A 21,830-nucleotide genomic window follows, 5' to 3' on the forward strand; every position below is an offset into this window, starting at 1 on the left:
ATGCTTATAGCTTTTCTCCATTCCGTTCTAAGGCATACCGTCCGCCAATCTATATCTCACTCCATTAAATCTTGTTTTACTACCTTCCCCCAAGTAAGTTTCGGTCTACCTCGACCTTTTTTTGTGTTGAGCTCTTGGTAACAAACTTCTGTTCTTACGGGAGCATCCAGAGGCCTTCTTATTACGTGCCCAAACCACCTCAATCTATGTTTACTCATCTTCTCAGCCACCGGTAGTACTCCTACCTTTCGTCGAATATCTTCATTTCTTATCTTATCCATCCTCGTATAACCACACATCCACCTTAACATCCTCATCTCTGCTACTCCCATTTTATGCTCATGTTGCCTATGTGCTGGCCAATATTCAGCTCCATATAGTATTGCAGGTCTTACTGTTGTTCTATAGAATTTTCCTTTTAACTTAAGGGAGATTTTGCGGTCACACAAAAGTCCAGATGCACTTTACATCCTCATCAATCTCTTCACCTTTTTGCAAAATGGAGCCCAGGTATTTAAAAACATCTTTCTTGGGTACCTCTTGACCACTTAGATGCAGGAGATCTTGGTCTACATCTCTTACTAGAGAAAACTCACACTTCAGATACTCAGTCTTGCTCCGACTTAATGTGAATCCTTTAGATTCCAACATGCTTCTCCACAATTCAAGTTTTCTATTAACATCGTCTTTGCTCTCATCGATAAGCACGATATCGTCTGTAAAAAGCATACACCATGACACTTCCTCTTGAATATCTTTTGTTAGTTCATCCATAACTAAGGCAAAGAGATAAGGACTTAGAGCCGACCCTTGGTGTACACCTACCGTGATAGGAAAATAACTTGATGTTCCATTACAAGCTTTCACACAGGTAGTAGCTCCATCATACATATCCTTGATTGCCTTTATATACTTTGATGGTACATTTTTCTTCTCCAAAACCCACCATAAAACTTTCCTTGGAACCCTATCGTATGCTTTCTCAAGATCTATGAACACCATATGTAAGTCCTTCTTCTTTTCTCGTTATATTTCCATTAATTGTCGCATCAAGAAAATTCCTTCCATGGTACATCTTCCTGGCATGAATCCAAATTGATTTACAGAAACCTTGGTATCTCTCCTCAAGCGATGTTCAATAACCCTCTCCCACAACTTCATAGTATGGCTCATTAGCTTAATGCCTCTATAGTTAGAACAATTCTGTATATCTCCCTTGTTTTTGTAAATAGGCACAATCATACTTTTCCTCCATGCATTGGGCATCTTATTTGAATAAAAAATCTTATTGAAAAGATTGGTCAACCATTTTATTGCCACACCCCCTAGGCCTTTCCACACTTCAATAGGGACACCATCAGGTCCCAAGGCTTTATTAGTCTTCATCCTCTTTAAATCCTCTTTAACTTCATGTGTATTAATTCTGCGCACAAATATTCTATTCAAATCATCATAAGCGTCCTCCAAGTTAACCTCGCTTATATCGCCATCCCCATTAAACAGCTTGTTGAAGTAGTTCATCCATCTTTCATGTACATCTTTATCTCTCACCAAAAGTTTTTGATTTTCATCCTTGATGCATCTAACTTGGGTGAGGTCTTTACTTTTCTTATCCCTTATTTTTGCAAGTTTATATATACCTTTTTCACCATCCTTGCTCCCAAGATTTTTATACAAATCAGCGAAAACCTTGCCTCTAGCTTCTCGCACTGCTTTCTTTGCATTTTTCTCGCCAATCTAAACTTTTGCAATCAAAAAGGTAGTAACCTTGCGTAGCGACACACTCTCCAGGGTAGACCTTACAGTGGACACAAGAAGTTCTATCCTCTCTTCTAGCCATAAAGAAATCAATCTGACTATGATTTTGGCCACTATGATACGTGATTAGATGTGACTCCCTTTTTCGAAAAAAGGTGTTGGCTAGCATCAAATCGTAGGCTAGTGCAACATTCAAGATATCTTCTCCATTCTCATTTCTCGTCCATAGCCAAAACCTCCATGAATTCTATCAAAACCTCCATTGCTTTTACCAACATGACCATTTAGATCTCCTCCTAAAAAAATCTTCTCTCGTGGTATTCCCCTCAAAACCTCTTCCTAGTCTTCCCAAAATTGGCTTTTATCAATTGATTGCAATCCAACTTGGGGTGCATACACACTGAAGATATTCAGGACTAAATCACCCACTATAAGCTTAACCAGAATGATTCTGTCGCCTTTCTTTTTGACGTCCACAACTTTATCTTTGAAACTTTTATCGATCATAATTCCAACACCATTCCGACTCTTGTTAATACCTGTGTACCATAACTTGAAACCAGTTCCATCCACTTCCTTGGCCTTTTCTCTAGCCCACTTAGTTTCCTGCAAACAAACAATATTCACTTTCCTTCTAGTAAAAACATCTGCTAACTCCCTCAATTTACCCGTTAAGGTTCCTATGTTCCAGTTTCCCAATCGCATCCTTAACCCCTGGGCTGTACTTGCCCACCACGCTCGCCCATCTGCGTGTTGGGACCCTAACATACTTCTCACCAAATCCGAGTGGAGACCTGGCGCCTTGCCTTGGGGCAAGGACCCTAGCATATTTTTCACTACACCCGGGACCCGATGCAGCGCCTTGCCTTGTAGCAAGGGCCCTAGCCCATTTTTCGCTACACCCGGAGCCCGATGCAACGCGTCGTTATGAAGGGTACGCCCCAACGAAAAATCAAATGGGTTCATCACATAAAAATATAGCTATTTTTTATGGTTGGTTCACTACACCTGACGTCAACCCTCCTCCTTTATCCTGGTTTGGGACACACTATGCATGCAAGCACACATAGGCGGAGTTATCTCGGTTTATCATCCTTTAACATAAATTATTAGCTTATTCAAAAAGTTTTGTATATTATAGTTGTGATCATGTTTCTACTTTTTTTGTTTCGCGTATTAATAATTTTATTATTTATAAAAGATAAATATTAGTTTGTGTGATAAATAAAATTTAGTTTTAATTTTTTTTTTTTTTGGGTGAAGAAATCTAACTATTAAGTGTTTTATTTGTGGTTTACGAGCAACTGAAGAATTGGATAATTTAATAGACCTTCAAATTATTAGTTCTTATGAGGCTGATTTAAATCAAAAAAAAATTTGAGTATGTTAACCCATGATTTTATTTTTATTTTTTATATTCCCATGGTATTATGATTGAATTAATTATATAAACAGCATAAAGCCAACTACGATCTTACTTCATTTTAAGAAAATAATGCGTATATACTTTATAATTAAGTTTTCAATAATTTTTTGCCATCGATTTATGATTAACCGAATACATAGGTAATAAAAAAAAACTTAGCCCAAAGGATCATCGGTTTATAAAGAATTAGTGAAAACCCGACGGATAACACAGTTTGTAAGCGGGCTGTGATCAAGGATCGAAATAATGGGATTGAAAAGTCTCTAATTCGATTCCTAGACAAGGCAATTTGAAGCCAGAAGCAAAAATCTTCATGCTCTATACAAGGAATTAGCCTCGGGATAAAAAAATTTGTCCATATTTAGTTATAGAAGTCTAATCAAGTTCTTTTACGATTATTATTTTTTTCTTAATTAAGAACTGATTTTCTCAGGTTCTATTTATTTAGCCTTTTAGAAAAATTAACATAAAAGGTAAAACACCTGGTTATATAAATTTTGTTGTGTAGACTAAATCAATTGAGGGGTAGGTTTAATATAAAATAATAATCTGATATTACTAATCTGTTTAATTCCCACAATTTGTGTAAACAAGTTCATACAAGAAATTTTCCAATAGTATACACAAAAAGAAATTGATGCGATAAGCAATCAATAAGGTATGTTTAACAATAAATATGATTAAATTGAGTAATTAATGATATATTAATAGGGAGAAGTTATAGTTACTACCTTTTTTTCTTACTACTTGTTACTACCAAATTTTAACCGTTGATTTTCGTCAATCTAACGATTATAATTTATTAGAATTAATAATTAATTAACAAATATGACCTAATAAATTATAACTGTTAGATTGACAGAAATCAACGGTTAAGATTTGATAATAACAAGTAGTAAGAAAAAAAAAGCAGTAATTATAACATTTCCCATATTAGTAATCTAATACGTGACAACTTATTAAAATTAACAATAAGCCACGCATATTGAAGAATCTATCTCCTCGTTAATATATCCTTAAGTTACTGTTTAATTAGGAATAAGCAACTTTTTTTTTACACATTTTGCTTATTGCTGTTGACATTTATAACCAACCATTTTACTTCTTGATGGGGTGCTAACTTTCTGTGCTTTCTAATGCCTCTATGGTGTGATGTACGCATGCATCGATCAATCAATCACATGCAGATCCAAACGGTGAGTTTTTCCCAATTGTTGACTTTATTTTATTTTTTTATTTTTATTTTTGCATTTTCTTTTCATCTTTCATTGACCATTAATTTATGTCCTTTTCTATTGTACCATGCATGCAAATCCCTTCAATGTCAATCACAAAGGCCCGATGTACTATAAGGGAGTGTACCATCTATTTTATCAATATAATCCTAAAGGTGCAGTTTGGGGTAACATTGTGTGGGGCCACTCAATATCAAACAACCTCATAAATTGGAAAGAACTTGAACCTGCTCTTTATCCATCTAAACCCTTTGACAAATATGGGTGTTGGTCTGGGTCAGCCACCATCCTCCCGAGTAAAGGACCTGTGATCCTCTATACTGGAGTTGTTGACAAGCATAGCAATGAGGTCCAATGCTATGCCATACCTGAAAATACATCTGACCCGTTTCTCAAAAAGTGGATAAAACCCAATGGATTCAACCCTATTGTGATCGCGGAACACAACATGAACGGTAGTGTGTTCCGCGACCCAACCACCGCGTGGCGGGGCAAGGATGGGCATTGGAGGATGTTGATTGGTGGCAGAAGGAAAAATAGAGGGATGGCATATTTGTATAGGAGCAAGGATTTTATGAAATGGGTTCAGGCCAAGCACCCGATCCATTCAGCCGCAACCACAGGTATGTGGGAATGCCCAGATTTTTACCCGGTTTCTTTGAAAGGAAAAAACAGGTTAGACACATCCTTGGTTGGGAATAGCATTAAGCATGTTCTCAAGAATAGCCTTGACATGACTAGATATGAATACTATACGGTTGGAAGGTATTTATGGAATAAGGATACATATATCCCAGATAACACTTCAGAGGATGGTTGGGGTGGCCTTAGATATGATTATGGCAACTTTTATGCTTCCAAGTCTTTCTTTGACCCAAGCAAGAATCGAAGGATCTTGTATGGCTGGGCAAATGAATCAGATTCCAAAGAGGATGATGTTAAGAAAGGATGGGCTGGAATTCAGGTACGTTGAATTAAATTTATGTTTGTATTATAGTTTAATTTGTTTTTTATTCCAGTTACTCTTGTTACTTACTTTTCATGACACATACTTCAATTTTTTGTTAGTTTACATATGTTATAAAACTATTCCTATTATTTTTACCACTAATGAGGATGAGGAGAGAACAATCATTGTATGCAGCTTTATTCTTGTTTATTTGCAAATAAGTTATTTTCCAAATTCAAACACGTGCTCTCTAGCTCACAAAAAAAGAAATTTTATCACTACTTCAAACTCGTCCTCTTTTAATTTACTTATGCTATGTTTATATTTAATTTTCTAGGCAATTCCAAGAACTGTATGGCTTGATTCTAGGGGGAAACAGTTGGTACTATGGCCTATCGAAGAATTAAACAGTCTTAGAGAGAAAGAAGTTCAAATAAGCAACCAAAAGCTTAAAAAGGGAGATTATGTTGAAGTTCAAGGGATTACTGCTGCTCAGGTCATCTTTAAAGTTAATTGATACCTTAACCTATTTAATTAGGCTGTGTTTATAATCCCTAATTTGCTTGCTAACGAGTGATGACATAATAATATAAATTGCAGGCTGATGTGGAAGTTACCTTCTCATTCTCAAGCTTGGACAAAGCAGAGACATTTGATCCTAAGTGGGTGAATGCACAAGATCTCTGTGCACAAAAGGGTTCAAAGATTCAAGGTGGGGTTGGACCATTCGGCCTTCTAACATTGGCTTCAGAAAAACTAGAGGAGTTTACTCCTGTGTTCTTCAGAATTTTCGAAGCTCCAAACAAGCATGTGGTTCTCATGTGCTCTGATGCAAGAAGGTAACTTGTCTAATTAAAATGGGGGTGAAGACTTTCTTTTTTCCAATTGCTTTCTCGAAATTAAATGCATGTTTTCTAACTTTTTGCGTTCCTTAACAGTTCCTCACTGAAGAGTGAGTTGTACAAGCCATCATTTGCAGGCTTTGTAGATGTGGGTTTAGCCAATAAGAAACTATCACTTAGGAGTTTGGTACAAACCTCACTCCCCCATTTGGTTTTATATTATTACATTCAGGAACCAAAAAAACTACCATACTATATAGTTACTTAAATGTTTGATTCTAATGGCAGATTGATCACTCCGTTGTGGAGAGTTTTGGAGCTGGAGGGAAAACAAACATCTTATCTAGGGTTTATCCAACGATAGCTGTGAAGAAAAAAGCTCACTTGTTTGTGTTCAATAATGGTACTGAGCATATCACCGTGGAGAACCTGAAGGCATGGAGCATGGGATCTGCTCATATAAACTAACCAGCCGGAAATCAATATAAATAATTGAGTAGAGAATGATATTTCTTATCATATTTTCTACAAAAACTGGAGTGTAAACTTTTAGCCTTAATCCTATTACAATTATAACTTGTTAGATGCCGGTGCGATGAACAGCTATATTATCTTTTGTGCCTTTAATTTTCTTTTAAGGTGACGCTATTCTGTTGACTTTTAAATGTTTATCGTATCAGTATATGATTATGATACATATCGGATACCTACCGTATCCCTGGATACTTGTTAAATGTACTTGCAATGAGCCAAGCTAAAAATAAAAGGTTCTACTCCATTTTTAGCTTAACAATTATGCTTTCATAAATATAATCATGCCGAAAAGCATAGCTGTTGGCTTATGTTGCATTGACACTGATACGTTGGGACACGACACGCCAACACGTCAATTCTAAAAAAATATCATATTTCGACAGGTTAGGACACATTTTGATATTAAATAATATTTTTAATATATATAACAACTCATAATAAGTAATATAACTAATCAAATATTCAAATCTCATAACATAAATATAAACAAAAATAATTTTTCATATCAAATTTTATAATAAAAAAAAATTGATTTATAATTTATTTTTTTACGTTTAGTTAATTAACGTAAAAAAATAAATTAAGACCTAAAAAAAAACATGTCGGATACATTGATCGCGTGTCGTGTCCAAAATTCGTTACTGTTGGCAGACAGCATAGTAGTGACACTTGAAAGACATGGTATGAGGCCTTTTGATCCTAACCCAGTGCCTGATGAACCAAGTAAAGGAGTATCACCTTAATTACTGATTCAGCCCAGTTCCATGTACAGCAGCAAACCGCATGCCATATAACCCAACTGATTCTAAAAAATATTGTTGGAGCCTAACGACTAAAGTCAACGATAACTACCCAACTTACCTATCTAACGAGGGTTCTATATAGCTTACAAATCTTATTCCAACGCTTAAAGTGATTATATAGTACTCCAAAGATAACAACGCCAAATGTAGAGCATCATATATTACAATGACTAGTTGCATTTCTGCTATACCACTCTTGGATAATAATTGTGTTCACCATACATTAATATAATCTGTACGTACATCCATTTCGGGTAACTTGAACGCTTAATAAATTTGAATCAATATAAAAAACGCAGCCGTAAATTGCAATATAAAGAGAAGCATGCCCAAAAACTAAAGACTGAAACATAAAAGAGATCATAATGTCTTCATAAAAGTATTTATAGTTGAATGCTACAGAAATAAATTCAAATCCATTTAAACATTGGTTAACACCATACTAGAGATATTGATCAATTGTGACGATGTAAATGAACTGGCCCTGAGTCCCCACAACAAGAGATGAAAAATATCAGCCATAATTTACTTGATCTTCTTCTTTGGCCTCAACTGCAAGAGGTAAACAACGTTTCAGTGCTGCGTAGCTTTTAACCACTAAAGCACATTAGTAAATGAAAGATGAAACGAAAAATTTATAAAATGGAAATCACCCTGACCTGATTGCTATGGCCGCACTTCTTTTTCCGGCAATTTACAGCCCTTGGATGCAGACGAGCGTAGCATCTAACAAAGCCAAAGTATGAAAATTAGTGGGGGGGAAAACATGATGGGATATGGCAAACAAAAATTTGCAAGCCATTACTGAAAGAAAGGTAAAATAAATTATCCTTGATTTGTGAAACTTTTTAGCAAGAACATAATATAAGCAATAAAACATGAACGTTATAAATTTAGAATTATGATGACGCTTCTTCAAAGACAAAAACTTCAAAAAAATATAAAATTCAAGCAAAAACAGGACATGGAGCAAAATTCTAATACACACACATAACACAATCATTTGATACAAAAAATTTAGAACCAAAAACTCTCCCAGGTTACCAAACTTTCAACAGAATTAGTTTCTAAGGCCTACTCTGCATACTAGCAAAAAGAACATCAAAATTACAGTACTCCACCCATGAAAATCAACTGAAAGTAAACAAAACCAGTTGACAAAGTTAGAAATAGAAATCAATAATGAGATCAAGCCCAAGTCACGACCACTCTTGCACTCTCACATAACAAATTATAATAAGCAAGTGTCCCATCTTGGAACAAAAGCAAACACAAACAAAACCCATCAAATGAAAATACGAGGAAAACTTAATAGGAGGCTTCACAAACAATATTCCATCCTCAAATACCATGAAAATAGATGAAATTAAAAATAACCCAAAAAGGGAATCATGAAATCAACAAGAAGAACAATGAAAGCATAAAAATTGAAGGTTGGAGAGAAACATACTTGCGGCAAATGGTCTTGTCCTGATTGTATTTGCGAGCCAAAGCCATCAAGGAAGGCTCTATGATACCCCCACGAAGTCTCAGCACGAGATGAAGCGTCGACTCTGAAGGAACCACAATTAAACGTTATTATATTATAATACATATATTAAGTAAATAGATTCAAAAAAAATTATATTTTTTTATAAAAAAAACCAAAAAAAAAAGTGAAATATTGTTACCCTTTTGAATGTTGTAATCAGCTAAGGTTCTGCCATCTTCGAGTTGCTTTCCAGCGAAGATCAGACGCTGCTGATCGGGTGGAATGCCTGGTCAATTTCGTTAATTCAATTCAACGATGAGAAATTGGGTAACTGAGGAACCGAATTCAATATGGAAATGGAATGTGAAGTGAAAATGAAAGAAGTGAAAACCTTCCTTGTCTTGAATCTTGGCCTTGACATTGTCGATGGTGTCACTGCTCTCGACCTCGAGGGTTATGGTCTTACCAGTTAGGGTTTTCACGAAAATCTGCATCGCTGCTTCTTACGGAGGAAGAAGGAGCAAAAGAATGGTTTTTATACTCGACATTTTCTAGGGTTTCGTGGCCCAGATCTCGGTCCAATCAAGTGTTGGGCTTGGGCCTAATGAGAATGTATATTTAATTATTATTTTTTACAACAAAAAAAAGAAAAAAAGAAAAAGAAAATGTGAGATGAAAAAAGAAAAATTAAAAGCAATATGACAGCTGTGGGATTTGAACCCACGCCCTTTCGGACCAGAGCCTAAATCTGGCGCCTTAGACCACTCGGCCAAACTATCAGATATTCTATGTAGCGTTTTCTTTTTATTCTTAAACTAAGAAGAGAAATTCTAAGGTCCCCAAAAGTCGTATGTTACTATAAAAAAATAAAAATAAATCATATGTAGTGGGGGAGTAGTTTATTTATTTTTTATTGTGTGTTAGTGTTAGATTCAAAAAAATGTTAGGTGTCCGTTCGAATCCCACCAACACCATATGGGGAGGGGCATATGTATCGTAATCCTTGGACTCGCACTAGAATTCTGAATTAGTCCCATAGGCGGCTCAAAGAGTCGAACTCGTGGGGATACCGGGGGTTCTGATTCACCTCAAAGAGGTAATTAGGATCAGTTTTCAAAAATAAAAAAATGTTGGGTGAGCCCATGATGTCTTAGTTTTCATTTATTTAGTAAAAGTGATTATATTTTTTTATGCAATAGAAGATAAGATATCTCATGTTACACTCACAAATTTATGTGGATCCTACTATATAAGGAAAGAGAAAAAAAATAATTAAAGTAGACCTCACACCTTTTTGAGTATGTAGAACAGACTTGTTGTCTCCTATCACAAGGCTAATATTTCCCTCAGTAAAAATAAGAGACAAGTTCAACTCCTTAGATAGCACTCTCATACCTTTGTCCATCCCTCTGAAAGGTTGAGATTTATTAGACATCCGATTTCTAACGAACACTATCCAATTGTAATACAAAAAGCTTGAATTATAAACTTCTCTATTGCGCAACCAATTTCACATTTTAAAAATAATAACTAAACAAGTGCCTTTTTATTTTAGACTATTCTCAAAGGACTACTAATGACATGAAGCATTATTGATCTTAATGAGTTTCAGCTGTACCATACTCAAAAAGTATAACATTGATTCTTATAAATTGAAGATATGTGAAATGGAAATAACATTTGCTAATCACTTTGACATTATCCACCCCCGGAGAAGGTATGTCAAAGCCTAAAGACAGTATGTTTAAGTTGTATTATTACATTCAGTGTGTTTAAAAAATAAATAAATCATTGCTAAATTTGGAGATGGAGTTCTTATTTTTTAAATACATTTAGAACAACAAAATTATAAGTCCCCAGATCATGCATAATGTTAGTCAAATGGATCGATTCGCAGGTCATGTTCACTTGCCATCATCATCCCTGTGCAAAGGCATGTTGGACACATAACCTGGAAGACAAGTAAAATAGTTAGTTAGAGAGTACTACTTACAATCAAAATTAATCAGCATGCAACAATATTTATTATGTATCCAAATGCATATTATTTTTCTTTTCTTTTTTCCTGGAAGGGAGGGAGGATTAGTAATAGGTCAGCATTTTACGTTACACCAACAATTGGTGAATATGTTAGCAACCTAATCTATTGCACAACCACGTAGTAAGACACTCACCATTTGAAATAAAAGTTCCAAGTATCTATAAGGCCATAACAAGCAATTGAATTATATGTGTAATCAGATTGTGTACTGTTCAGTTGGATTGCACCAGTGATGTTCAATTGATAGAAGCTGGTGTTTCTATCTATGGATGTGCGGTAAAGATGTCTGACAGTATCTCCAACCAACAATCCGATGAGCAATAGTTAGGGTGTGTGTGTAAGTCACCTGCCAAGTGAAAAGGAGGGGATGGATGTGCTCTGGGCAAAAGATATGCGAGTGCAAAAGCCGTAATGATAACGGTAGGTCTTGTGAATACTGAAGAGATGTTCCCCTCATGCACTATGGGGCTATATATAGATGAAGTGTATGGAGGTTGTGCACATAGTGGGTGGTTTTGCAGGTGACTCATGGTGTGATAGTATGCTTAGTGGGTAGTCATATGTAGTGGAAGTGGATGAAAGCGTGGTGGAGTGAAAATACTTAATGCATGTCATGTAGTAGGGAGAGAAAGTTGAGACCATTTAACTGGTCCAAAACATGTACCTTTCCTGCACCAGAGCAATTTGGACACCTTCTGGTTGTAGGGACTTGCAGAGGTCTGACAGAAGCACTAGATACCGAAATAGGATCAATGTTTATGCATACACCACTCGCAGAACATCGAGCACAGGCCAAGTATCCTGTCCATAGAATTAAAAACATATTGTAAAGGATATAAAGTGCAATAAGAATAATTTCTTACCATATCTTAAAAAGGAAGAGTGCAACTAAACTTTCATCACAACCACCAAAACTTTCACTCTTCTAAACAGTATAAATCCAGAAACAATAGAAAGAAAAGAAAGATGCGATGCGTCTAAAATGTGAATGACTGAGATATAAGAGAATGAAGGTCTTCAAAAAGTAGTTACATACCAGTTCCATGGCAATACTTGCACCTTTTTTTCTCTTGTTGCTCAACATTATTAGCCTCAATTAACATCAGTACTGAAATTACGCCAACTGCCCCACCTGAAAAGGATGCCACAATTGGGTCGACCTGACTGCATTCATGAAGCAAACAAAGTGTAATCAGGTATTGATCAACCAAATCTGCTATTCATCAACACAACAGTTTCTGCCCAAGGGAAATATGCGAATTAATAAAGCACAAAAACCAAAGAACAATATACCTTAGTTGCAAAGGCAAATGCATACTTCTTATGAAATCTTCGTATGAGGTACCACCTATACCTAGTTTTAGCTCCAGCTGCAATTAACATAAGGCTTCAATATATATTTGAAATGAATGTAGATCATGGTTGACATCAACAAATATAAGCTTTTGCAGCCAAATCCATAATGCTAGAAAGCTATAAGGCAAGATAAAAAAATCAAAGTGACTAAAATTATTTTATCAAATCACTTAACAGTAAATTTTTGAATCAGGTACTTCAATGTTTTTTTATGCCTTCACTCTTAAGATTGCTTCTTTTACTGATCATTCATCAAAAGTTACAATTTCAGAAATCTAGGTCTTCTTGTACTACATGAATAAATGCACCCTCTCATCTTACGAAGATCTATACTCTTATATACTAACTAAAGCATAAAGGGAAGTTGAGAGCCACTTATCTTTAATCATTTTCACTTAGGCAGGAAGTATCTTAAATTCAAGTTATAAACATACCTAAACATAACCCTAAAACTAAACTTCCACCCAAAATTCAAATTGTCACTGCAAAAGGATGTTCCACAAGGTTTGATGAAATTATTTATTGAATAGGAGACTGCTAACCAGAATTGACCTAAATTTTCTATATTTACTAAGATTTCTCATTGAATTTCTTTAATGGGAATGACTTCCTCTGTCTAGGTCTACATGTATGCCCTTCAATCACCTTCTTCTATCCATTCTCAAAATTTCCTTCCCATTAAAGATAAAAAGGAACATAGTTATGGAGCAGAGAAATGGTTCTCACGCAAAAAATAGAAGTATTTTTTCAATTTAATATGATGCAAAAGATTGAAGTCAACACTTTCAAATTAACTTCAGCATAGAAAAACAGTAGTATTAAAACCAGTACCAAACAATGACAGGATACAAAATCCATAGAAGTATGAGTGAACATGGTAAAGGAAGAATAAAACTCAAAGATAAATGGCGCAACGCCACAATCTGAGACAGTTTAAATTGAACATATTGATCCCTTCTAAAGGGTAATAAAGGATATCAAATCCCTATAACATATAAAAAGAATAAATGGATCCATTGGAAGACATTTAAGTGATTAAACTGTAAAATATGATTATCTGCTATACAATAAAACACATTATGTAATAAAATTACCGTCGGCGCAATAAGCCCACCAAATACAATTATTGCAGATATGAATGACACGCTGGTTAGATAGAGCTTCTTCAAAGTCTTGGGCGTCTACTTCAATAAGAAAAACATATGGTTAGTGAATATGGAAAATGACAAATGCTCCAATTTTATATCAATCACATCAAGCATTTGATAGAGAAACAAAAGGAAGTTACTAAGTACGAGACCACTTCAAAAAGTTATGTTTTGACACAAGTGGTTCTACAAAAATCTCTTACGAGTGTGAAAAACCGTAGTGTATCATATTATTAAAATGTTTAGACAGAATCATGTCAATCAGCTTATTAAGGACGTACAGATATTGGTGTGATTTGTTACTTAAAAGAATTTCTCTCCAATATGATATGATTCTTGCAAAGAACCAATTCAATTCAAAAGTTTAAGCTGTTACATGAAGGTTATATTAATAGTTTTATATTATATTTCTGTAACACAATCCCTTACACGTGAGTTTATTAAGCTTGAAAGGTGGAGAATGCATAGGTCCACCTATCTATGCTAAAAAACTTCACGGTATTTAATTATTTATGAAGGCGATGAGAATCAAACTCGTAGCCAATTAGTCATAAAGGCTCTGATACCACGCAAAGCAAACAGTTCAATCCAACCACAACAAATGAGCCCGACACCACATCTCAACCCAAAATCTTAAATTGTTATGAGAAGATTATATTAATATTAAAGGTTTTCTATATATTTCTCTAACATTTCTCTTCATATTTCACCAAACCATGGGAGGATGTTTCAGTCAATAACCATAGCCTAATCAAAACAAGGTTTTGAGACTCACCACATGAGGAAGAAAAGGAATTGATGATGGAATTTCAGGCATCTCATTTGCTTCCTCATCTCTCTCTTCAGTGAAAACTTTTTGTGCACTTCTTAGGCGCTGCTGCACACGTAATCTCCTTACCTGTCATATTCAATTGAATCAATTCTCAGTATTAAAAGTATGTTTCTATGATTTATGAATAAAAACTAACACTCTTCCATAGACTATGGCCACTAAGGTGTGCTTGAGTGCCACTATAAGCTTACCTCTTCCATGAGAAGAAAGATTTTACTGCGCCTGCTCCTTATATTGTCTTGAATTTCCTGCAGCTGCATCTGAACAAAATCCTGAACCGTCTCTGGCCCCTCAATGATGCAAAAGTTGCTGCTAAAAAAAAAAGAAAAACAGAGAAAAAAAAAAAGTGAACTTTTTGCTCAAACCAATAGCAAAATTTCACAGTCCAATCAATTTAGAAACACCCAATAGCCAAAAGAATAAGCAAACAAAAACCAAAGGAAAAACAAAGTCCTAGGATTCACAACCTTGGTATGTTGTCACTGGGGCCCGCATCCTTTGAAGAAGAGAAGACAATTATCCGTGACTGCAATTGCAAGAGGGTGCTTTTGGAAAAAGCGAATTGCTTGGTGATTCCTTTGAAGGGGGTGCAGAAAATTGAGTTCTTAGAGGGTGAAGAAGGAAAAGGAGGAACCGTGAAGGAAGGGACATGAGAGCAGAGAGAGAAAGTGGTCATTGTTTTGGTTTAGAGTTCATAGAGTGGAAGAATGAAAGTGGTAAATTTGGGTTGAGAAGAAGGGTTTATGAATGGTGGAAAATGGAAAATGGAAAATGTAAAAGGGATGGAAACCCAACCTTAAAGTAATAAGGTAAGTAGGTAACAATGAAATAGTCATCATGACACCACGTGCACTGAATGTGTTAAGGATATTTCCTTCGATTATTCGAACCTCAACATTTTGTCATTACTCATTACTCATGTTGGCGGATTAATTATTATTATATGAAGAAATTAGCGTAAATGTGATGTAATAATAATAATGACAAATACATCAAAATTCTCCATTGAAATTGGAGGCGACAATTTTCAAGACATAACATGCATATGAAACGAAGATATTTGTATTCGAATCTATTTATTTTTAAATTTATATAGTGTTTGTGTTGATAAAAGTTAACATAAATAATTTATTTTGTGTTAGGTGTCAATCTACAAATATGAAATTTACATTAATCTTCTTAGAGGTTATTAATCTTCTTAGAGGTTATTTATATCATATCATATCAACATATATCATAGATGGCATATTTCGATTTGTTTGTGTTACGTCAACTTACAAAATAAGCTAGTCATAATATATTGTCAAAGATTTTGACCCACTTTTAAATTTGTTGCATGTTTATATTAAGTATCTATATCCATGTTGGGCACATACTGTAATCGGATAGGTTGATGTGCGCCAATGAAATTTCGAGGTATGCAAGTTAAAAATTGACATAGAATTTACTTCAAATTTCATTCAAAACTTGGACAATACAATACAAGTTAAAAAAACACCAAATTTCATAACTGGGTTCTTCATATATTTCAAAAAAGACATGATTACATCATGAGATAAAACCCAATATCACAAAAAATGGGCTGCATACATACACAATAATCCAAGGTGGTTGCCTAACAAACACAAAATACATCAAGGCAAATCTACCCCCGCCATGTCACCCTAAACCCTACTGCCTGGAATCCGATTGCGTATCCTCCCCATCATCGTCCTCGTCCTCATCATCGTCATCCTCACCAGCAACATTAGCCTCCTCACCAGTGTGATGACCCCCTTGGCTTCCAGCCTCCAAGCATGTCACCCTACTTTCGGTCGTTGTTCGTCACTTGCTTGTGCTCTGTCTATAGCCCCTAAACTCAGTGGTCAAGGAGTCAAGGCCACATGTCAGGGTATACATGGAGGACATCACATGATCAAGTGTCCATCCTCCCTCAGGAGCTGTCCATCCACCCTCAAGAGATGGAGGAGCTGGTGGTCGCCGGATGCGAGTGGGACGTGCAGGAGTGGGATCAACAGCAGCAACATCATCTTCGTCATCATCATCAAGGCCTGCATCAACATCATAAAAGTTAGACATTAAAATTTCAATATGCAAAAACATTAACCCTACTGCTACCCTAAACCCAAAATACATTTACCTGCAGGTGCATCCTCCATCTCAGCATCGTGGTGGAGTGGGATCTCAGGTGGTTCTGGTGCCCTCTTCCAATACCAGATACCCGCTCGGCTCTGCAAAATCCCACACTGCTTCAGGAGCCGCTCACCCAATTCCTAAACGGCTAGTTTTGCGAAAATGAGTGTGCAAAGAGTCATGGGGACTCTCTATAAATAGTGATCACTGTTCCCCTTGATGGGACACCTTTAAAAATCACAATTCTTGCTTTATTTCACATCATTTGCTTACTTTCCATCATCTTGATCATAAATCATCCTTGAGCTTTATTCTTGTGTCATTGATCAATACCTATAAGCTTCAACTTGTATAATTTGTACTTCAAGAGTACAAATCCTTTTCTAAATACTCTCATTCTGTTCATTTGTGTTGAGGGTAGTGAGACCCTAGTGAAAAAGGTTGCTCATAACCTAAGTAAGTGAGTGGAAGTGTAAAGGTTTCAAGAATCTATATTCTTGAAGGTTGTAGTGGTTCGTCAAGCACCCTTGAAGCTTGATAATTAGTGGAAAGTTGAACGGGCGATTTCAATCTGGACGTAGGTCACGGTGGTGGTGACCGAACCAGGATATATAGTGTTTGCAATCTCTCTAACTCCTTATCTCTTTACATTAGCATTATTTAATTACTTGAACTTATTTATATCTCCACATTACATACTATTTGCTTGTATTAATTTCTATTCTCTAAGCTTTGCTTGTGCCAAATTATATTAAGTCAAGAAAATCGCTTTCAAGAAAGGAAGTGAGGCATTTTGTGAAAATATTTTTAAAACTCAATTCACTCCCCTCTTGAGTTTGAGGTCACTTGTCCAACAGGAAGTGGCTGTAAAGTTTCAAATTCATCCCAGAGAGCTTTGATTTGAGTGTAAAAATCAGATACAGAACGTTCACCTTGATGAATGCGATAGATTTCCTCCCGAAGATCTGAAATTCTGAATGCATCTGCTTGTGAAAATCTTTGATGAAGATCATTCCATGCATCTATTGCATTTTCTGTCCATAAGACTGATTGCAGAATATTTGTATTTATTGAACGATGAATCCACGACAGAACCATCATATTACATCTCTGCCATGTATCATACATTGCATCTATGGGATTAGGAATTGGTATTGTACCATCAACAAAACACAATTTATTCTTTGAATGAAGTGCCATCTTCATAGCACGAGACCATGAGTAATAATTCTTTCCATCAAAAAGAGTTGAAACAAGAATCAATCCATGATTTTCACCTGAATGAAGGAAATATGGATTTCCTAGGTTTGTCAAATGATCTGGAAGAACATTTGCCATTTTGTAAATGGAAAAGAAAAAAATCAATTGAGGGAAGAAAGAAAGAACATAAACGAACAAGAAACAAGAAGTTCAGATGAATACCAGAGCTCTTTGTCAGAGCTCTGATACCATATTAACAGAAATTACTGAAACTTTCATTATTGATCAAAAGCTAATGAAATACATCAAAGAACTGAGATATATATATATATATATATATATATTAGTTAATTACAAACAAGAAAGAAAAGAAGATAACTAAATTATCAGTTAACTAATAACTAACATATTAACTAACTGATATTAGTTATAATAAAAAGATCCACGTCAGCTCCATGTCAGCTTATATGATAATACAGTAAGTAAACATAATATCGGATAAATGAATTGGAAAAAAAAAAATATATATATATATATATATATCAAACTCAAACTTTTTTCAAGTTAATTTTCAGCTGAAAACCCGACAAGTTCATTAGGAAAAAAAAATAAAAATATTATAGCAATTACAATCTGGCGATTTCAACTGATTTCTGAAGAGCTTGCATAAGGCTCCTCATGATTCTGGGCTCACCCGGTGGTACCTTATCTTTTAAGGGCCCATTTCTAATAGCACGGAAAATTGGAGCAGAATTGTCAGTTGGTTGAAAAACCAAGCAGTCAATATAAACAAGAACTTCTGTTTTCCCATCTCCAATGGTGATAAAACCCAATCTAGCTCCACCAGCTATTTTGTCCACCTGCTTAATTGAAATGAAGATTGTTACATACTTTTAAGAAGCATTGAACAAGCATCATCTTATTATAGTGGTGACCTGAGTTATAAATAACCTACAAGCAACTATAAGTTGAATTCTCACTATGTTTGTTTTAAACAAACAGTTATGACAATGATCCAATCACTTCTAATTGTGACTACCAAATCAAATAGCAATAGAAGAGTTAGAGAGTGAACAGCCAAAACTAATTGTGAGAATGAACTAATCATTATATTTTTTTCTCCTAGACATTTCTAGCAAATATGACTTGAAACTACATGAGTGACAGACTGACAGTCCAGCTGCGAATAATGGGAAAATTATGCAGACTGAAAGCAAGATTTGCTCCCAAAAACCTATGCTCTTATATAGCACAATCTTTGACAAGAAGTAAACAATCAAATTGATCTTAATCTCACTCTGTTGCCACCTTTCACTCTGGGCACACCCCATTAATACAAACTCAAGCAGGCAATTAAACAACAATGCACCAAAGGATTGAGAAGTGTATGCGAATTCTGGACCCTTCTACCAATGTTGCTTTCATGTGAGAATGGCCATATATAGGTGATCTGGGCCTATCTCATGCGAGATCAAAGGCACAAAAGCCAAGACTTAAAGGCAAAGTAAACATATCCATCCTGTAGGCATATAGTTACAGCATCAGCAGTTCAGCCACACGACATTAGCAGCTCAGAACTCCATAGTCACCCTGATAGCCAATAGCTAAAGGGCAAATATCTGATTCCAGCTACACCTATAAGCAGTGGCGGACCCAGGAATTTTTCTTGTGGGGGGCTAAAAATTAAACATTTATTTCTCTCTTCAAACATAATATATAAGAGGTCAAAATATGAAAAATTAAATATTTGTTCTTCTCTTCAACCACAATATGTGGGAGGCCGAAACACCAATCCAGAACATAACTCATAAATACCTCTTTTAACTTGTTATAGAGAGAAAGAAGGAGACAAAGAGAGAAAGGTGAAAGATGTCACAGTAAAATCTACTATCAATTTGAAAAAAACTACACCTTTTCAATCCCTAAAATGAACATTTTTATGCAAAGAAAACAAAGAAAAAGAGAAGAGAGCAAAGGTTTAGATTTCACAAAAAATATATACTAATTACTATAATCTAAATAGATAATTCAAAGCAGACCCCTCTCATTTCTTAACCTCTTTTTCTATTTACTCACTGTTAGCCCAACAAGAAAAGCTAAAGATAAATCAGAAGAGAGATTGCCAAGAAGCACAATCACCAAAACCCTTCTGCCCCTCACTTCCCTCTCTGTCACGAATCATCAGAAAAGGAGAGGGATCGAAAGAATAAGGTTCATTCTTTAATAAGACTCTCACACTTCTTATTTTTAATCATGGATGAGGAGATTTATGCTAACATCTAAGCATGATAAAAGTTAAAACTGTTAGTTTCAAGTCGAGATTTAAACTATAATTTAAGGAAAATATTATATTTACAAAATACTTCATATTAATGGAGAGAAAAAATGTAAGTTTCTTGCATTATACTTATGTTAAAAAAATTCTTCAAATTTTGAGGGGGGCGGCCGCCTACCCTAGCACCCCCCTCGGTCCGCCCCTGCCTATAAGGTGTAGCCCACAACTAGACATCCCGCACATAGCTTGCATGAGCCATTTCTGCCCACCAATGATGTTAAATGCCATTGTACTAAGGCCGCATAAGCAAGACAATCAACTACTATATAACGGAGGCTTGAAGCCCAAGTATGATCATCTAATTCATCTTGACTTAAACTCATTGCTCACATACTAACTTGAGCGTCAGAGTGTTTTGCAGGTACCTCCCAATTTGTCCCAACCAATTAAGACAACCCAACACCAGACTTTCCATCCTGCAAAAGATCTCGCTGAAGCATCTCGCGAAGGTATCCCCAACAACATCCATTCCAGAGAAGACCAGATAGATATTGGAACATACTCAACCGTGTGTGATCCAACCCAATCTTATTGGACTGATCAACAAGTATACCAGACAAGAATGGATCCTCTCATATGAGTTTTCCATCTGACCTAATCATGTGAAAATTTTAAAATTTTATGTCTATCTTTCTCTTGACAAAGATTAAATAAGTGGGACTCTATCATATTTGTGATGGACAATCAAGATAGAGATAGATATAGCCACAAAGTTTTCATACTGAGAATCATGATAAAATTTAACATGAGAGGGGATCCATTATGGAAGAATGCATAATTGCTTAAGACCACCATAAAATGAAATGCATTAGGGAAGAACATACCTTGAGAGGCGCGGGAAGCGGCAGAGTGGCTCCCTGGCAAAGACTGTTTGCCCACTGTCAAAACACAACCAAAGTCCAAGCGAGTAAAAATCATGTAAATGAAACAGTACACAATGATTACAACAAATTAAATAACCAAAATAATAATAATATTAACAACAATTAAATAACGTGACACGTTCGGAGATATATCATATTTGCGTTATTGAACAACAATTCATGAAATGTAAATTGATTATTATTACCTTACATTACAAACAGAAAGTATCAAAATCAAAATTACGAAGTTAACGTTATAACCTGAAACAGCAAGGAATCAAATCTCTGAAGGTCAGTGTCCAAAGGAAGTTTCATGGTGCCCAGAGAGACTCCGTCGTCGTCGGTGTTCGGAGATACGGGGCCGTCGTTCCTCGCCGAGGCTTTGGGTATCGGCACGGGCACCGCCGTGAGATGAATGCGGTTGCGAAGCACGGAAGAGTGGAGAGTACTGTTGTGGTGAATAGGAATGAGGGAAGAGGAAGGGGAAGACAAGGGAACATGGAAATTCACTCCACTCACGTACACGCACTGTCTTACAATGCCGCATGCCATTGCCATTCCTCAACACAATTCTCTGTTAAGTGGAGTGAGTAGCTGGTAATAATATATTCAATATTCTTTTATCTATTGGTAGTGGATATTATGCTTCATGCGATTGTTTTTTTGGTGTTAGGGAGAGTCCCACGTAGCTACTATTCGCATTGCACTAGGAATTTTATGTACTTGGATTTATAATAAACTATTTGACCCATTTAAAGCCAACTTCAAAACTTTTTACGTTTGTAAGGTAAAGAATAGGGTATTGTCCCTGCTTTTTCTTTGATGCATATTTTATTTATTTTTCTCTAATATCTTATATCATAATATAAGAAAGAGAAAGAATAAAATCAATTGAGATTTTAAT

The 21,830-nt window shown here is 35.6% G+C and overlaps 6 protein-coding genes and 1 non-coding gene across 8 annotated transcripts; 1 reads left to right on the forward strand and 6 right to left on the reverse strand.

Annotated features, from left to right (window-relative positions):
• Nucleotides 1–2,097: 2,097 nt before the first annotated feature.
• On the reverse strand, nt 2,098–2,463 carry LOC133298207 (uncharacterized). The gene has a single exon (XM_061497462.1). The coding sequence runs from the start codon at nt 2,461–2,463 to the stop codon at nt 2,098–2,100; it is 366 nt and encodes a 121-aa protein (XP_061353446.1).
• A 2,057-nt stretch (nt 2,464–4,520) lies between these two features.
• LOC133298211 (beta-fructofuranosidase, insoluble isoenzyme 1-like) lies at nt 4,521–6,678 on the forward strand. The gene is made up of 5 exons (XM_061497468.1): nt 4,521–5,383; nt 5,706–5,864; nt 5,969–6,207; nt 6,307–6,397; nt 6,499–6,678. The coding sequence occupies exons 1-5, from the start codon at nt 4,526–4,528 to the stop codon at nt 6,676–6,678; spliced, it is 1,527 nt and encodes a 508-aa protein (XP_061353452.1). The 5' UTR covers nt 4,521–4,525.
• A 1,216-nt stretch (nt 6,679–7,894) lies between these two features.
• On the reverse strand, nt 7,895–9,547 carry LOC133298203 (ubiquitin-ribosomal protein eL40 fusion protein). Its single transcript, XM_061497458.1, has 5 exons — nt 9,410–9,547; nt 9,218–9,304; nt 8,998–9,100; nt 8,207–8,273; nt 7,895–8,099 (listed from the first exon to the last, which is right to left on the reverse strand). Exons 1-5 carry the CDS (start codon nt 9,510–9,512, stop codon nt 8,073–8,075), a joined length of 387 nt encoding a protein of 128 aa, XP_061353442.1. The 5' UTR covers nt 9,513–9,547; the 3' UTR covers nt 7,895–8,072.
• Nucleotides 9,548–9,717: 170 nt separating this feature from the next.
• Nucleotides 9,718–9,797, reverse strand: TRNAL-UAG (transfer RNA leucine (anticodon UAG)). The gene has a single exon. It is a non-coding gene; the product is annotated as a tRNA-Leu (tRNA).
• An 881-nt stretch (nt 9,798–10,678) lies between these two features.
• Nucleotides 10,679–15,151, reverse strand: LOC133298210 (protein ORANGE-LIKE, chloroplastic). Of its 2 annotated transcripts, none has more exons than XM_061497466.1 (8): nt 14,863–15,151; nt 14,587–14,704; nt 14,339–14,461; nt 13,510–13,596; nt 12,353–12,429; nt 12,096–12,223; nt 11,724–11,860; nt 10,679–10,969 (listed from the first exon to the last, which is right to left on the reverse strand). In XM_061497466.1, exons 1-8 carry the CDS (start codon nt 15,069–15,071, stop codon nt 10,892–10,894), a joined length of 957 nt encoding a protein of 318 aa, XP_061353450.1. In that variant the 5' UTR covers nt 15,072–15,151; the 3' UTR covers nt 10,679–10,891. The 2 variants fall into 2 exon arrangements, with proteins under 2 accessions (XP_061353450.1, XP_061353449.1); XM_061497465.1 differs by having other exon boundaries at nt 14,587–14,707.
• A 759-nt stretch (nt 15,152–15,910) lies between these two features.
• Nucleotides 15,911–18,026, reverse strand: LOC133298202 (uncharacterized). Its single transcript, XM_061497456.1, has 3 exons — nt 17,461–18,026; nt 16,536–16,626; nt 15,911–16,446 (listed from the first exon to the last, which is right to left on the reverse strand). Exons 1-3 carry the CDS (start codon nt 17,548–17,550, stop codon nt 16,220–16,222), a joined length of 408 nt encoding a protein of 135 aa, XP_061353440.1. The 5' UTR covers nt 17,551–18,026; the 3' UTR covers nt 15,911–16,219.
• A 201-nt stretch (nt 18,027–18,227) lies between these two features.
• Nucleotides 18,228–21,530, reverse strand: LOC133298214 (uncharacterized). The gene is made up of 3 exons (XM_061497471.1): nt 21,188–21,530; nt 20,888–20,941; nt 18,228–18,588 (listed from the first exon to the last, which is right to left on the reverse strand). Exons 1-3 carry the CDS (start codon nt 21,482–21,484, stop codon nt 18,355–18,357), a joined length of 585 nt encoding a protein of 194 aa, XP_061353455.1. The 5' UTR covers nt 21,485–21,530; the 3' UTR covers nt 18,228–18,354.
• Nucleotides 21,531–21,830: the final 300 nt, after the last annotated feature.

The sequence above is a fragment of the Gastrolobium bilobum genome, unplaced genomic scaffold (assembly GCF_033153095.1).
Source record: "Gastrolobium bilobum isolate Gb01-03AN ecotype WA unplaced genomic scaffold, APGP_CSIRO_Gbil_v1 utg897, whole genome shotgun sequence".
Taxonomy (NCBI): domain Eukaryota; kingdom Viridiplantae; phylum Streptophyta; class Magnoliopsida; order Fabales; family Fabaceae; genus Gastrolobium; species Gastrolobium bilobum.

Bases quoted from the DNA above. Each gene is read 5' to 3' on its own strand.
- LOC133298207 (XM_061497462.1), bottom strand. From the start codon at position 2,463: ATGCGATTGGGAAACTGGAACATAGGAACCTTAACGGGTAAATTGAGG.
- LOC133298211 (XM_061497468.1), top strand. From the start codon at position 4,526: ATGTACTATAAGGGAGTGTACCATCTATTTTATCAATATAATCCTAAA. The intron at 5,865-5,968 runs GTCATCTTTAAA...TATAAATTGCAG, and splicing joins AAGGGATTACTGCTGCTCAG to GCTGATGTGGAAGTTACCTT. The intron at 6,208-6,306 runs GTAACTTGTCTA...GTTCCTTAACAG, and splicing joins ATGTGCTCTGATGCAAGAAG to TTCCTCACTGAAGAGTGAGT.
- LOC133298203 (XM_061497458.1), bottom strand. From the start codon at position 9,512: ATGCAGATTTTCGTGAAAACCCTAACTGGTAAGACCATAACCCTCGAG. The intron at 9,305-9,409 runs GTTTTCACTTCT...GAAATTGACCAG, and splicing joins CAAGATTCAAGACAAGGAAG to GCATTCCACCCGATCAGCAG. The intron at 8,274-8,997 runs GTATGTTTCTCT...TGGCTTTGTTAG, and splicing joins GACAAGACCATTTGCCGCAA to ATGCTACGCTCGTCTGCATC.
- LOC133298210 (XM_061497465.1), bottom strand. From the start codon at position 15,071: ATGACCACTTTCTCTCTCTGCTCTCATGTCCCTTCCTTCACGGTTCCT. The intron at 12,224-12,352 runs GTATATTGTTCT...TCATGAATGCAG, and splicing joins CATTTGCCTTTGCAACTAAG to TCAGGTCGACCCAATTGTGG. The intron at 10,970-11,723 runs GTACATGTTTTG...CTTGTCTTCCAG, and splicing joins ATTGCTCTGGTGCAGGAAAG to GTTATGTGTCCAACATGCCT.
- LOC133298202 (XM_061497456.1), bottom strand. From the start codon at position 17,550: ATGCATGGAATGATCTTCATCAAAGATTTTCACAAGCAGATGCATTCA. The intron at 16,627-17,460 runs GTGAACGTTCTG...GGGATTTTGCAG, and splicing joins AATCTATCGCATTCATCAAG to AGCCGAGCGGGTATCTGGTA. The intron at 16,447-16,535 runs GTAAATGTATTT...ATGTTGATGCAG, and splicing joins GATGGAGGATGCACCTGCAG to GCCTTGATGATGATGACGAA.
- LOC133298214 (XM_061497471.1), bottom strand. From the start codon at position 21,484: ATGGCAATGGCATGCGGCATTGTAAGACAGTGCGTGTACGTGAGTGGA. The intron at 20,942-21,187 runs GTTATAACGTTA...GTGTTTTGACAG, and splicing joins TTGATTCCTTGCTGTTTCAG to TGGGCAAACAGTCTTTGCCA. The intron at 18,589-20,887 runs GTATGTTCTTCC...TCAATTAAGCAG, and splicing joins CGCTTCCCGCGCCTCTCAAG to GTGGACAAAATAGCTGGTGG.